Source organism: Oncorhynchus masou, chromosome 33, assembly GCF_036934945.1.
Source record: "Oncorhynchus masou masou isolate Uvic2021 chromosome 33, UVic_Omas_1.1, whole genome shotgun sequence".
Taxonomy (NCBI): Eukaryota; Metazoa; Chordata; class Actinopteri; order Salmoniformes; family Salmonidae; genus Oncorhynchus; species Oncorhynchus masou.
The window spans coordinates 30,714,136-30,726,628 of NC_088244.1; the positions used below are offsets into that span (position 1 = coordinate 30,714,136).

Below are 12,493 nucleotides of genomic sequence, written 5' to 3' on the forward strand. Positions count from 1 at the left end.
CATGGTTGGTAGAACTGGTTCTGTCAAAGTTGTCACAAACAGAATTATAAGAATGTGTGTCTATATTAAACAAAGTATTATTATTTACTTGTAACCTCGCCGATATTTGGTTAAGCACCATGGTCTCACTATCACAATAACAATTCAGGAGGCTGAAGAAATGTGGCTTGGCCCCTAAAAACCTTGCAAACTTTTACAGATGCACAATTAAGAGCATCCTGTCGGACTGTATCACTGCCTGGTCAGCAACTGCACTGCCCGCAACCTCAGAGCTCTCCAGAGGGTGGTGTGGTCTGCCAAACTTCTCATCGGGGGCAAACTACCTGACCTCCAGGACACCTACAGCACCTGATGTCACAGGAAGGCTAAAATGCTCATCCTATAAACACCAGGAGTATATTCCTCTTTGTTGGGACAACTCTACTGGGCCTGTCCCTCAGTAGCATCTTCCCGTGTATGCTGACCTACACTAAGGACATTCTGGACTACCAAGGTACATGCATCAATCACCAGCATAAAAACAACACAGTAGAAACTCAGTAATAGAGGGGTATGATAGAGTATGATGAGATAACATATAATCTGTCTGAGTGTGTTATTCAGATTCTCTTTCTTTCTTGGCAGGATGTGCAACCTCAGTTCTGGTAACAAGTGCTGGGATGGGCGAAGTGCCTTGAGAATTCATTGGCGAGTGGATAGCCCGCCTCTACCATCCGTTTTATTGGCCAATGTGCAATTTTTGGAAAACAAACTGAATGATCTCCGTTTGAGATTATCCTACCAACAGGACATGAAAAACTGTAATATCTAACGTTTCACAGAGTCGTGGCTGAACAACGACATGAATAATATAGAGTTGGCTGGGTTTTCCGTGGTTCGGCAGAACAGAACAGCCACGTCCGGTAAGACGAGGGGCAGGGGTGTGTCTATTTGAAAATAACAGCTGGTGCGCGATGTCTAATATTAAAGAAGTCTCAAGGTAATGCTTGCCTAAGGTAGAGTACCTCAAAATAAGCTGTAGCCCGCTGGGCCAGACGGATTACCAGGACGTGTACTCCGAGCATGCGCTGACCAACTGGCAAGTGTCTTCACTGATATTTTCAACCTCTCCCTGTCTGAGTCTGTAATACCTACATGTTTCAAGCAGACCACCATAATCCCTGTGTACAAGGTAACCTGCCTAAATGACTACCGACCTGTAGCACTCACGTCTGTAGCCATGAAATACATGGCTCACATCAACACCATTATCCCAGAAACCCTAGACCCCCTCCAATTTGCATACCGCACCAACAGATCCATAGATGATGCAATCTCTATTGCACTCCACTCTGCCCTTTCCCACCTGGAAAAAAAGGAACAACTATGTGAGAATGCTATTCATTGACTACAGCTCAGCATCCAACACCATAGTCCCCTCAAAGCTCATCACTAAGCTAAGCCCCCTGGGACTAAACACCTCCCTCTGCAACTGGATCCTAGACTGGATCCTAGACGGGCCGCCCCCAGGTGGTAAGGGTAGGCAACAACACATCCACCATGCTGATTCTCAACACAGGGACCCCTCAGTGGTGAGTACTCGGGACCCTCCTGTACTCCCTGTTCACTCATGACTGCACGGCCAGGCACAACTCCAACACCATCATTAAGTTTGCTGATGACACAACAGTGGTAGGCCTGATCACCGACAAAGATGTGACAGCCTATAGGAGGTCAGAGACCTAACCGTGTGGTGCAAGGACAACAAACTATCCCTCAACGTGATCAAGACAAAGGAGATGATTGTAGACTACAGGAAAAGGAGGACCGAGCACGACCCTTTCTAATCAATGGGGCTGTAGTGGAGCAGGTTGAAAGCTTCAAGTTCCTTGGTGTCCACATCACCAACAAACTAACATGGTCCAAGCACATCAAGACAGCTGTGAAGAGGGCAAGACAAAACGTATTCCCCTCAGGAGACTGAAAAGATTTGGCATGGATCCTCAGATCCTCATAAGGTTATATAGCTGCACCATCGAGAGCATCCTGACGGGTTGCATCACTGCCTAGTATGGCAACTGCTCGACATCCGATCGTAAGGCGCTACAGAGGGTAGTGTGTACGGCCCAGTACATCACTGGGGCCAATCTTCCTGCCATCCAGGACCTCTATACTAGGCGGTGTCAGAGGAAGGCCCAAAAAATTGTCAAACACTCCAGTCACAGTTACATTGACACCCACCTCCCTTCGTTTTTACACTGCTGCTACTCGCTGTTTATTATCTATGCATATTCACTTTACCCTTACCTGTACAAATGACCTCGACTAACCTGTACCCACGCATATTGACTTGGTACCTGCTGTATATAGCCTCGTCATTGTTATTTTATTGTGTTACTTTTTATTCATTTTTTTTACTTTAGTGTATTTAGTAAATATTTTCTTAACTCTTTCTTGAACTGCATTGTTGGTTAAGGGCTTATAAGTAAGCGTTTCACGGTAAGGTCTGCACCTGTTGTATTCGGCGCATGTTACAAATAAAATTTGATTTGATTTGGCATTCAGGCCAAAGTGTTCAATCTTGGTTTCATCGGACCAGAGAATCTTGTTTCTCATGGTCTGATAGTCCTTCAGTCGCCTCTTGGCAAATTCCAAGTGGGCAGTCATGTGCCTTTCACTGAGTGACTTCCGTTTGGCCACTCTACCACAAAGGCCTGATTGGTGGAGTGCTGCAGAGATGTTTGTCCTTCTGGAAGTTTATCTCATCTCCACAGAGGAACTCTAGAGTTTTTCAGAGTGACCACCGGGTTCTTGGTGTCCTTCCAGACCAAGGCCCTTCTCCCCTGATTGCTATCTTTCCGTCCTAATTTCAGACTGAATAAATTCAATAGAAAATTCTGATGCTAATGGAACATGGAACATGTGCAGTGTCAGTTCTAGTCAGAGCAACCACCTTAAAGTAGAATTTATTGAAAGAAGTAATAATTTGTTCTTACTATTTCCCTTGGCAACCTTGTTTGTTCTGCTGGAGACGTTTGTAAACTTGAGATAGGAAGCTAACCAGATGTAAGTGTGACATTAGTAGGGGATCTCCCATTGTATACCCATAGGATATGAACTTACCTTGGCCAACGTCAAATGTGGGCCATGTTGGTCAGGAGTACCTGTGTGCAATTACATTATGTTTCTAAACAGCAGCCCCAAAAATTCAAGGTCATATGTGGGCCATGTAGGTCAGTTGTGTACAACTACAGTAGGTTGCTTAACACCCGCCCCAAAACTACAAGGTATTTTATTAAAACATGATTCATTTTTTGGTGAACTAATCTCTAAGGTCATATTCACTCCAAACCAGGTTTTAACATCGGTTATTGGCATGTTATTACTGAAGGTAGTCCTTGGTGGATATAAATATTTGTAAATAGTTGGTCTCTGACTACAATGCCAATGAAGAACATAATGAATCATTACCACACACTCTTGGCAAGTATTACAGCTTTTCTGCTCTCTCATTTACTGTGTTCCTGTTTAAGCAAATAGTTAACATCCTGTATCTCACATCTACCGTAACGACATATATTTTGAGCTAACGCAACAGTTATTTCTTCATGAATAAAAAAGTTGAGTCACACAATTTCACAATACTGAGATTTTTCTAAGGATATAAGCACATAACAAAGTCAAACTTGGCTCAGAATGTTAAGAACATTCTAGAAGTGTTACTAAAGGTAAGAAGTGTTATCTTTTTTTGAAAGTCTGGTTGTTCTCCTTTTATCATCTTAAACCATCCCCTTAAGTCAAGTATGCTCGTTGGCTTAGGCTACTGTATAACCAGGGACACAGACAATTGTAGGACATTTTCAATGTTAGTTTAGGCTAAATTCAAAGATGTGTTGAAATACATTAGGGCGTCAAGTTATTCATCACTCTGTGCTGTGCCTCACCAATTTGGTCCATTCACTCATAGAGAGCAACAACATTTGCTGACGAAAATGGGAAACAACCCATCAAGTAAGTAATTTCCTATTCACAAAAGGATCTAGAAAATCCACAGTATTTCTTACATAATGTACTGTCACACATATATCTTTACATTGTGATGCGATCAAAGATGTGTATTTAATTGTAATGTTCTATATGTGGGATGGAAAAGGTGTCTTTGTGGTGGCAGTGATTGGGACTTAAACAGCTGTAAACAGGCAATATTAGTCAAATAAAATATACTGTATGGTTGTTATATGAAGTTGTCATGAACACATGTTTCTGTTGGCTGTTTTTTGTGGTATTCCTTTGACACAATATTAAAGCACTAATATAATTTTGCTCTATTTTTATTATCTGATATTGTGTTATGGCTACTATAAATATACTCATATCCTTTAAAGCAACAACTACTAAAATAGCAACAACAACTACTACAATAGCACCAACAACAGTAGCAACAACAACAACAACTACTACTCCTACATACATACCAGCAACTACATTAACCAAAGGTAAGACTTGAATTCTACAACTAATTCATAGTCGCTCAAATTCATACATTTTATTCACAAATGCCAAGTCAGATAAAAGGCTTATATAATACATTTTAAACTCTGAAATTGCCGTTTTTCTCTTGTTCTTTTTGACCCTTTAGGTGTGGAGCAGATCATTATTGGCCTGGCCACCTGTATTTGTGTACTCTTTATGGTGGCTGCATTAGGTCTGCTTGTTTATACCCTCTGGAGAAAGACCGCTTTGGGTGAATAATCATCTTATTTTGAAACTTATTGAACCAATTTAACGTAACACAGACAGAGGTGTATATTGGTTTATTGTGAGAAACATTTAAAAAAATATATATATATTTCTTCTGTTTCCCTTTTCTGTTATTTTCCAGCATGTGGGTCAAAAGCAAAAGAGTTGGATGATGAAACAAAAACCACAGACAAACTACAGGTTCGGAAATGCATCATTCAACACAGACCAAAAGCATACTCTATACCTACGTTTTTAGACAAGTTCCTATTATTTGTACAGGAGATAACTGAGAACTGACTTTTTCCACAATTTGTTATGTTTCAGCCATATTCTAAAATGGATTAAATATATTTTTTTAAATCATCAATCTACACACAATACCCCATAATGACAAAGCAAAAACAGGTTTTTGAAATGATTGCAGAAGTAACAAATATAAAACACACAACACACAAATATAAAACACACAATACTTATTTACATAAGTATTCAGACGTTTTGCTATGAGACTCAGGTGCATCCTGTTTCCATTGATCATCCTGGAGATGTTTCTACAACTTGAAATTCAATTGATTGGACATGATTTGGAGAGGCACACAGCTGTCTATATAAGGTCCCACAGTTGATAGTGCATGTCAGAAATTCCCCAAATAAAGCTGTGCCAAGCTTATAGCATCATACCCAATCTGTAATCGTTGCCAAAGGTGCTTCAACAAAGTACTGAGTAAAGGGTCTAAATACTTCTCTAAATGTGATATTTCTGTTGTTTTTTTTTATACATTTACAAACATTTCTATTTTTTTTGTTTTTGTCATTATGGGGCAATGTCTGTGGATTGGTGAGGGACAAAACAATTAAATCAATTTTAGAATAAGGCTGTAACGTTACGAAATGTGGAAAAAGTCAAGGGCTCTGAATGCGCTGTAAAAGCATACATTTACTAGTCTCTCACAATACACAACTTTAGGGTGTAATTTGTTTGTATATTATTTTACAGGTCGTTGTTATTGAAAATGAGCACACATATGCAAACGATGGTAAATCCAAGGCACAGATGATTGATGACCACTTTACTTACAGTAACCTGACCATCCTAAGGGCTCACGCCAAACCATCACCAGCCACAGAGATGACTGAATATGCCAGTGTTAGAATCCGCAATTCTGATGTTTTAAATGTATAATAATGCAGAAACATGCATATCTTCATACATCTCTAAAGTCACAGGAGTGGGAGGCAGCTCAGCATTGGAATCTTTACGTTTATTTTGTAGGATTTTGATCGGGTTACTATGTGTTTTTGATTGCAATGTCTATTCAATGCAATTATGTTTTGTATCATATATGTTTATTGTTATTTATCATTTTGTATATTTTTTTATCATGATATTAAAGTAGCATATAGAGAAAAATAAACTGCATTACACATGTTTGTTGGTTTTCACTGTTTCTGATTTTAAAAAATGTCAACATACAAGTAAAGAAAACCTAATTCTTTATGGGAACACCTAGGATCTGGTGTCATTCATTGGCACTTAAATCAAAAATTAACTTCAAATGGAGGCCTTTACTGCCCCCCAAAATCCTGTAATTCTACCCTTTTTGCCATGGGGCAGGGATGTTTTTCTTCTGTTTTATATCATCTCATGCTGTTGTTCACATTTTGTCATGAGGCTGGGAGAACATTTTGTAGTTTTAAGCAAATTTCTTGCTATTCTACAAACGTTTTTATCATATGCTACCAGGATAGATGTATAGCCATCCAGTAGTGGTGTAGGGGACCTATTTTAGATCATTGTCAGATTGTGGTGAAGACCAGCTAGCCCAGAGTTACAGAAAGGAGCTACATTATGGAGGGTACGAATGCTGGGGTCTTCACTGTCACAATGAGTGCACTGAGGCAATGTGAGGAGGGGAGGTACTGGTGTGTCATCTCCAGACCTGGGAGGAATGTCTAAAGATACATGTCCTCTGCACATTTAATGCCACTCAGATTGTCCTGCTGGAACATCAGAATGTTTCACCCACAGTGTTGTGAAACCATGCAAAAAGCCAGATCAGTATGATCTGCATGAAGTGTAGCATTTCATTTCAGATCAACTATTGTGTTCCTTCCACATGGCTTTCTGTAGAAAATGAGAATATGAAAACAATGTACAGTGTATGTCCTTGTACTCGATCATGTTGTAAATTATAAAATGACATTAACATGTGTTTTTCCAGGCATATCTTTTTGCCACTGCATCTATCTTTTGCCACTGCATCTATCAATTCAACAACATTAGTGCAAGAGGAAAGTGCAACATCGCGAGTCCTAAAAAATAATCTTTTCAAAGGGTAGAATGTTTAGTTTAAAGGGGAGGGGGTCGGTGTCAGCCATAGTAGTACGGCACCCCTGGAGAAAATTAGGATTAAGTGGCTCAATCAAGGACACATCGACAGATTTTTCACCAACAACAATATACAATATCTAAATAAATAGGCTACATGCGTGAGTATAATTTCAGGAGGTACAATAACCATTTGAACAGTTTGCTACTAAAGGAGCGGAAACAGCGTGGAGATGTGTAAATAGACAGCGAGGAAGAAGGAAAGGTGCTGAGTGTAGAGGGAAGCGGAGTGGGGAGGAAGATTGGCGTGACCGGGAGCTTAGAAATTCAACCTGATGAGAGTAAGGAAGGATTACCTGCAGAGGCAGGTGTGGTGAAGACCGCTGAGGTCGAGCCTCGTCCCGATTATAAAAATGATTCTTTCACGGTGGTAGTGAGATTTTTGGAGAGAATTGATACTTGCATTCTGGCTGATCCATATGTGGTTGGGTAGAGAAGAGTTTAGAACTGAAATGTAAAATTCTCTGTGTTTGTGACGCCTACCGTTTGGTGCAACACAGACCCGGTGGACAGTGCAGTGAAACAGATAAGACACTGTCTGTCCTGCTGAGTTTTTATGCACTCTTTACCAGATAAAGTAAAGTTAGGTTGTGTCAGTTATCCTGTGAGAGCTTTAGTCCTGAACCAATTCCAGTATTTTAGGTATCAATCTTATGGTCATGTTGCAGCAGTGTGTAGGAGGGAGAATGCTAGATATAAGAAGTGTGCAGGAGGGCATGAGACAAAGGAATGTGTATTATCGGTGGAAAAAGCTGTGTTAACTGTAGGCGTACCCATGTTGCTGGAGATCAGAAGTGTCCGGTGAGAGAAAGGCAGGTTGAGGTTGCCAGGGTCAGAGGAGTACAGAAGGTGCCTGAGGTAGTGAAGAGAGTAGTAGAGGAAGATGGGTCCAGGGAGAGGGATCCTAAGAGGATCCCTGTGAGTGGGCTGAGGCCAATAAAGAGTGCTAGGAATAGCATGTGCTTCAGTAAGGTTGGCTTCTTAGCATTAATAGCCATTGTTATCAATTGTACTGCAGAAATAGAATGTAAAACACAGAAAATAGATGTGATGGTGGCAGCTGCAGAGAAGTACTTGGGTGTATGATATTTTACTGCAGAGGAGTTACATGGTGTGTTAAATGATAGTGTCCAGAAGTAGTGGAGTAGTGGTGAGGTTTTAATGGGTGTAGGTTTAGCTGGTAGGGCAATTTTTCTTCCCTTTTCCCTTCCTCTTTTGTGTCACAAAGTGCAATGAATTCACACTCCATAACAGAGCAAGTTAAGAAAAATACCATAGACTAATAGAGGCCGTGACTGGTCTCACAATCCAGTACAGTAGATGGCAGTGTATGCACTTTTCAGTTGGTTGTGATCCACCAATACAAATCAGAGAGGAAGAGGCGAAGTGAGAGCCATAACTAGGTCCAAAATCTGTCTTTTCCTATAGGTGGCGTTTTTTGTTTTTTTTGCTCATCAAGCGAGGAGTTTTTGTATGGAAGTCAATAAGAGAGCGAATTTGGTTAACACAAAATGCAATGGTTTATTTGCTACGGGGGCTAATAAAATCAAATAGAATTTTCGTAATGCGTAGGTTGTCACGAGTGCACTGATATAAGTAGGACACGTGACACCCGGGCAACTTAGAGAAAAAACACTTTATATCGGAGCCTGTTGTTCATACGGGTATCTGTCCTCTCATTGGCTAGAATGGTGCCTCCTGATCTTGCCTCCCCCTACTGCCGTCCATTTTATAAGACATTTATTTAAATTATTAGAGCGGCCAGTTGAGTATCTGGTGGTCAATATAATTGATCGTCTGTGGTTTCATAGTCCCAGAGCCATATCCGCCCGAAGTTTACCTCCACATTATTTGCTATCGTGCACCCCCTACTGGTGTTGACTGGGATCACACGCACTGGCACTAGCAGCAGAGAGCCAAGCAGCTGCCAACGCCCGGTGAAGTAAATACCAGATTCAGTGAGGAAAAGGTAGGAAAATCACCGAATTACATTTATCCTCATCAATACTTTACATGTACAGCAATACCAAAGCGATTATTTAAGGTGTTTTAGCAATAGGCTTGTCATTCATTGTTAGGAAAAATAAAATTAATAGGAAATTGAGAATGAGCTCGCCAGCCAGCCAGTTAGCTGCTAACACCGACCCAGCTAGCTAGCTAACGTTAACTGCGTCCGTTTAAATGCGCTACAACCAAGTAGCTAGATAGATCTGTATGGAGTCTGTACAACGAAGTCCATAATGTAGCTAGATAGTTGTTGCTAGCTACAATATTTCCATTTAGACCAGGTTTGCTAGCTAACAAACCCTTTTCAGACGCCAGCTAGTTAGCTAGTAGGATAACAACAGCTGGTGGTGGTGGATACTCCCTGCCACTCATCTGAAGTCTTGTATCTAACTTTTCACTTGTCTTTTTCAGACAAAAGTATACAGCACAAATATGCAGACGATTAAATGTGTTGTGGTTGGTGATGGAGCAGTGGGAAAAACCTGCCTTTTGATTTCATACACAACCAACAAATTCCCCTCTGAATATGTACCAACAGTAAGTATATCTAATTTATACATTGTATTTCTCTCTGATTATTGATCTAGTAATTGTTTCACACTGACTCTTAACAGAAGAGACTTGGGTCTTCTCAATAACTACCATTCTGAATAATAATGGAACTGGACAGATGCCTCATTCTCTTTTCATTCTCTCATCACAGGTGTTTGATAACTATGCAGTAACTGTCATGATTGGCGGTGAGCCGTACACCTTAGGATTATTTGATACTGCAGGTAAGAGTGGATCCTTTTCAAGGACATGGTCTTCAGTTCCCAATTTGAATAAAGAATATGTTGGTTGATTGCTATTCACATTTAATCAACACTTTATACCCATCTCCACAGGCCAGGAGGATTACGACAGGTTACGACCTTTGAGCTATCCCCAGACGGATGTTTTTCTAGTTTGTTTCTCTAGTGTTTCACCCTCTTCATTTGAGAATGTTAAAGAAAAGGTGAGCACAATGACAAGCCCATGAAGCATACAATGCACATTTTTGAATAAAGGGAATATTGAGTTAAAATACATTATTTCTAGTAGGTTAAATGTAATGTCAAATTGGCAACAAAACGAAGTGATGGGAAAGATACTAGTTATGGTGTCGTTGACTAGCTGAATGACTGACCGTTCTGAGTGTTTGAAAACAATGTTTCCTATCTTGCAGTGGGTACCTGAAATCACTCACCACTGTCCCAAGACACCATTCCTGCTCGTTGGAACTCAGATTGATCTGAGAGATGACCCTTCCACTGTAGAGAAGCTGGCCAAGAACAAACAGAAGCCCATTAGCCCTGAGATGGCTGAGAAGCTCGCCCGTGACCTGAAGGCAGTCAAATATGTTGAGTGCTCTGCCCTGACACAGGTGAGCTGTTCTAAAGCATAAACAAAACAGGTAATACTTGTGACTTGCATGATAACAACCTATTGTGTTAGATGTACACGTTGCTCTGTCGGTTTTGTGCTCAGCTTGACGTTTCATTCTGTTAGTGGTGGCCTCGAACTGCATGGAAACCCATCCATACAATGCTCTTTAATCTAGTCTGTCTGCTAACTAACCTCTCTCTAATGCTAGTCATATTTCCCTTTTTCTTCCCCTCTCTAGCGAGGTCTGAAGAATGTATTTGATGAAGCTATCCTTGCAGCTCTAGAACCTCCTGAAACCCAGCGAAAGAGAAAGTGCTGTCTGTTTTGATGATAAGCGTCTTTTAAAATCTTGCTTTGCCTCTGATCGTCTGCTGCTTCTTTAATGTCAAGAAATTACTGTCTGTCAAGTAACTAACCAAGTTGCTCTTTTAAAACGTGTGCCCATTAACTTCTTTCATTTCAATGTCTGATTTTGTTTTGACTTACCCTAATCACAATAGACTATACTGCCTTGGCCTTCATGGCAAGGATGCCAACACTTTCATTTTAGTACTTAATGTGCAAGTTTACATTAGGCTGTAGCTGACTGTGTTCCTTTTAAAATATATTACCTCAGTATTTATATGCTTCGGTTCCATTCAACCCTTCCAGGAAACATTTCTGTGCTGTCTAAACAAGTATTATGAGCTTCAACTAACTTAATGTTTTTCTATCACATCAATGTATTTTTTTTCTACTACTATATCAAAGACCGTAACTAAACATTATTGAAAGTTTAAGTTTTCCATTGGAGGTTAAGATCTTTGCAATCTTGAATGACTAAAACCTGTTATGATATATGAATAAAGGATAGTTTAAATTACAACTCTCTCCCAGTTCAGTCAAATTTGTTTTTACATTCAATCAATTACAATAGATGTGGTTACACACTGCAAGGTTGAAATGTGTATTTGGTACATTCATGTTTTGTATTTGCAGAAAGGACTAAAGAATGTGTTTGATGAGGCAATACTGGCTGCCCTGGAGCCTCCGGAACCCAAGAAGAGGCGCAAATGTGTGCTGCTCTGAGCATTTCCTCTCCTATTGGTTAGAGCATTTCAACAACATTACTTGGACAAAAGCAAACCATTGTTGCACAAGAGTACTTCAATCCTATTGGTAACTGATACAAATACTTTAAAAATGTTTGCAAAGTAGTGTGTGTGTGGACTTAATTGAAATAGATTGATCTCTACTAGATCCTGTGATAATTACCCTCTCTTTATAAAATAATAAACTTATTTCCTAGAGCCATCTCAGTATTTTTAAGTTAAACAGATTGGTGGCTTCAGTCTTGTCTGAAGAGTTCAAGGGTCACAGACGCAAAGCTGATGATTGGGATCAGTGACAACAGAACAAAACCCTTTCATGTTGAATAGTGTCAGGGCAGCGTTGCCAGTGATTTCTAAGTGTATATAATGCCTTTGAACACCTGATGTAAACATAAATCCCCCTTCAACTGGGAAAGTGGTGGCTTCGGTAAGTCAGTATTGAACAATATATACAGTATGTCAGGGCTGTATTGTTATTTTATTAAATGCCTTGTCTGTCACATTGTACGGTTTCTGCATTCCAGGCACTTAAGTCTTAACACAAATTGTTGCAGTGTAAACTCAAGACTTTTGCGTTAGGAAATAAATTGTTCCTCTGACAGGAACTACACCTTACAGTATATTTATTTGTTTTATACAAAAAAACTCTTAATGTTGACAAAATGTGAGAAGTGCATTTCTTTAAATGTATCAACATAATAAAGCTTAGAATTCTCAAGTGTGCATTCTTTTCAGATTCATTCTCAGAGTAGGAGTGCAGATATGGCCCACGATGCAACCATGGGGTCTCAGTATATTGATGTAGTGCCTAGTGCCTGTATTGTCCGTATTGCAAAGTTGATTAAAATCACCCTACAGTAGTTGAAGATACAATAAG

At 40.0% G+C, this 12,493-nt stretch overlaps 1 protein-coding gene across 2 annotated transcripts; it reads left to right on the forward strand.

The window, feature by feature from the left end:
- Positions 1-8,864: 8,864 nt before the first annotated feature.
- LOC135528245 (cell division control protein 42 homolog) lies at positions 8,865-12,339 on the forward strand. 2 transcript variants are annotated; one of them, XM_064957194.1, is made up of 6 exons: positions 8,865-9,080; positions 9,530-9,655; positions 9,822-9,894; positions 10,006-10,115; positions 10,326-10,523; positions 10,764-11,390. In XM_064957194.1, the coding sequence occupies exons 2-6, from the start codon at positions 9,551-9,553 to the stop codon at positions 10,851-10,853; spliced, it is 576 nt and encodes a 191-aa protein (XP_064813266.1). In that variant the 5' UTR covers positions 8,865-9,080; positions 9,530-9,550; the 3' UTR covers positions 10,854-11,390. The 2 variants fall into 2 exon arrangements, with proteins under 2 accessions (XP_064813266.1, XP_064813268.1); XM_064957196.1 differs by lacking the exon at positions 10,764-11,390 and adding an exon at positions 11,504-12,339 and having other exon boundaries at positions 8,866-9,080.
- The last annotated feature ends 154 nt before the right edge of the window (positions 12,340-12,493 follow it).

What these genes read in the sequence shown, in the direction of transcription:
- LOC135528245 (XM_064957194.1), top strand. Translation starts at nt 9,551, where the DNA reads ATGCAGACGATTAAATGTGTTGTGGTTGGTGATGGAGCAGTGGGAAAA. An exon ending in CCTCTGAATATGTACCAACA is followed by an intron (nt 9,656 to 9,821) that starts GTAAGTATATCT and finishes CTCTCATCACAG; the next exon opens with GTGTTTGATAACTATGCAGT. An exon ending in AGGATTATTTGATACTGCAG is followed by an intron (nt 9,895 to 10,005) that starts GTAAGAGTGGAT and finishes CCATCTCCACAG; the next exon opens with GCCAGGAGGATTACGACAGG.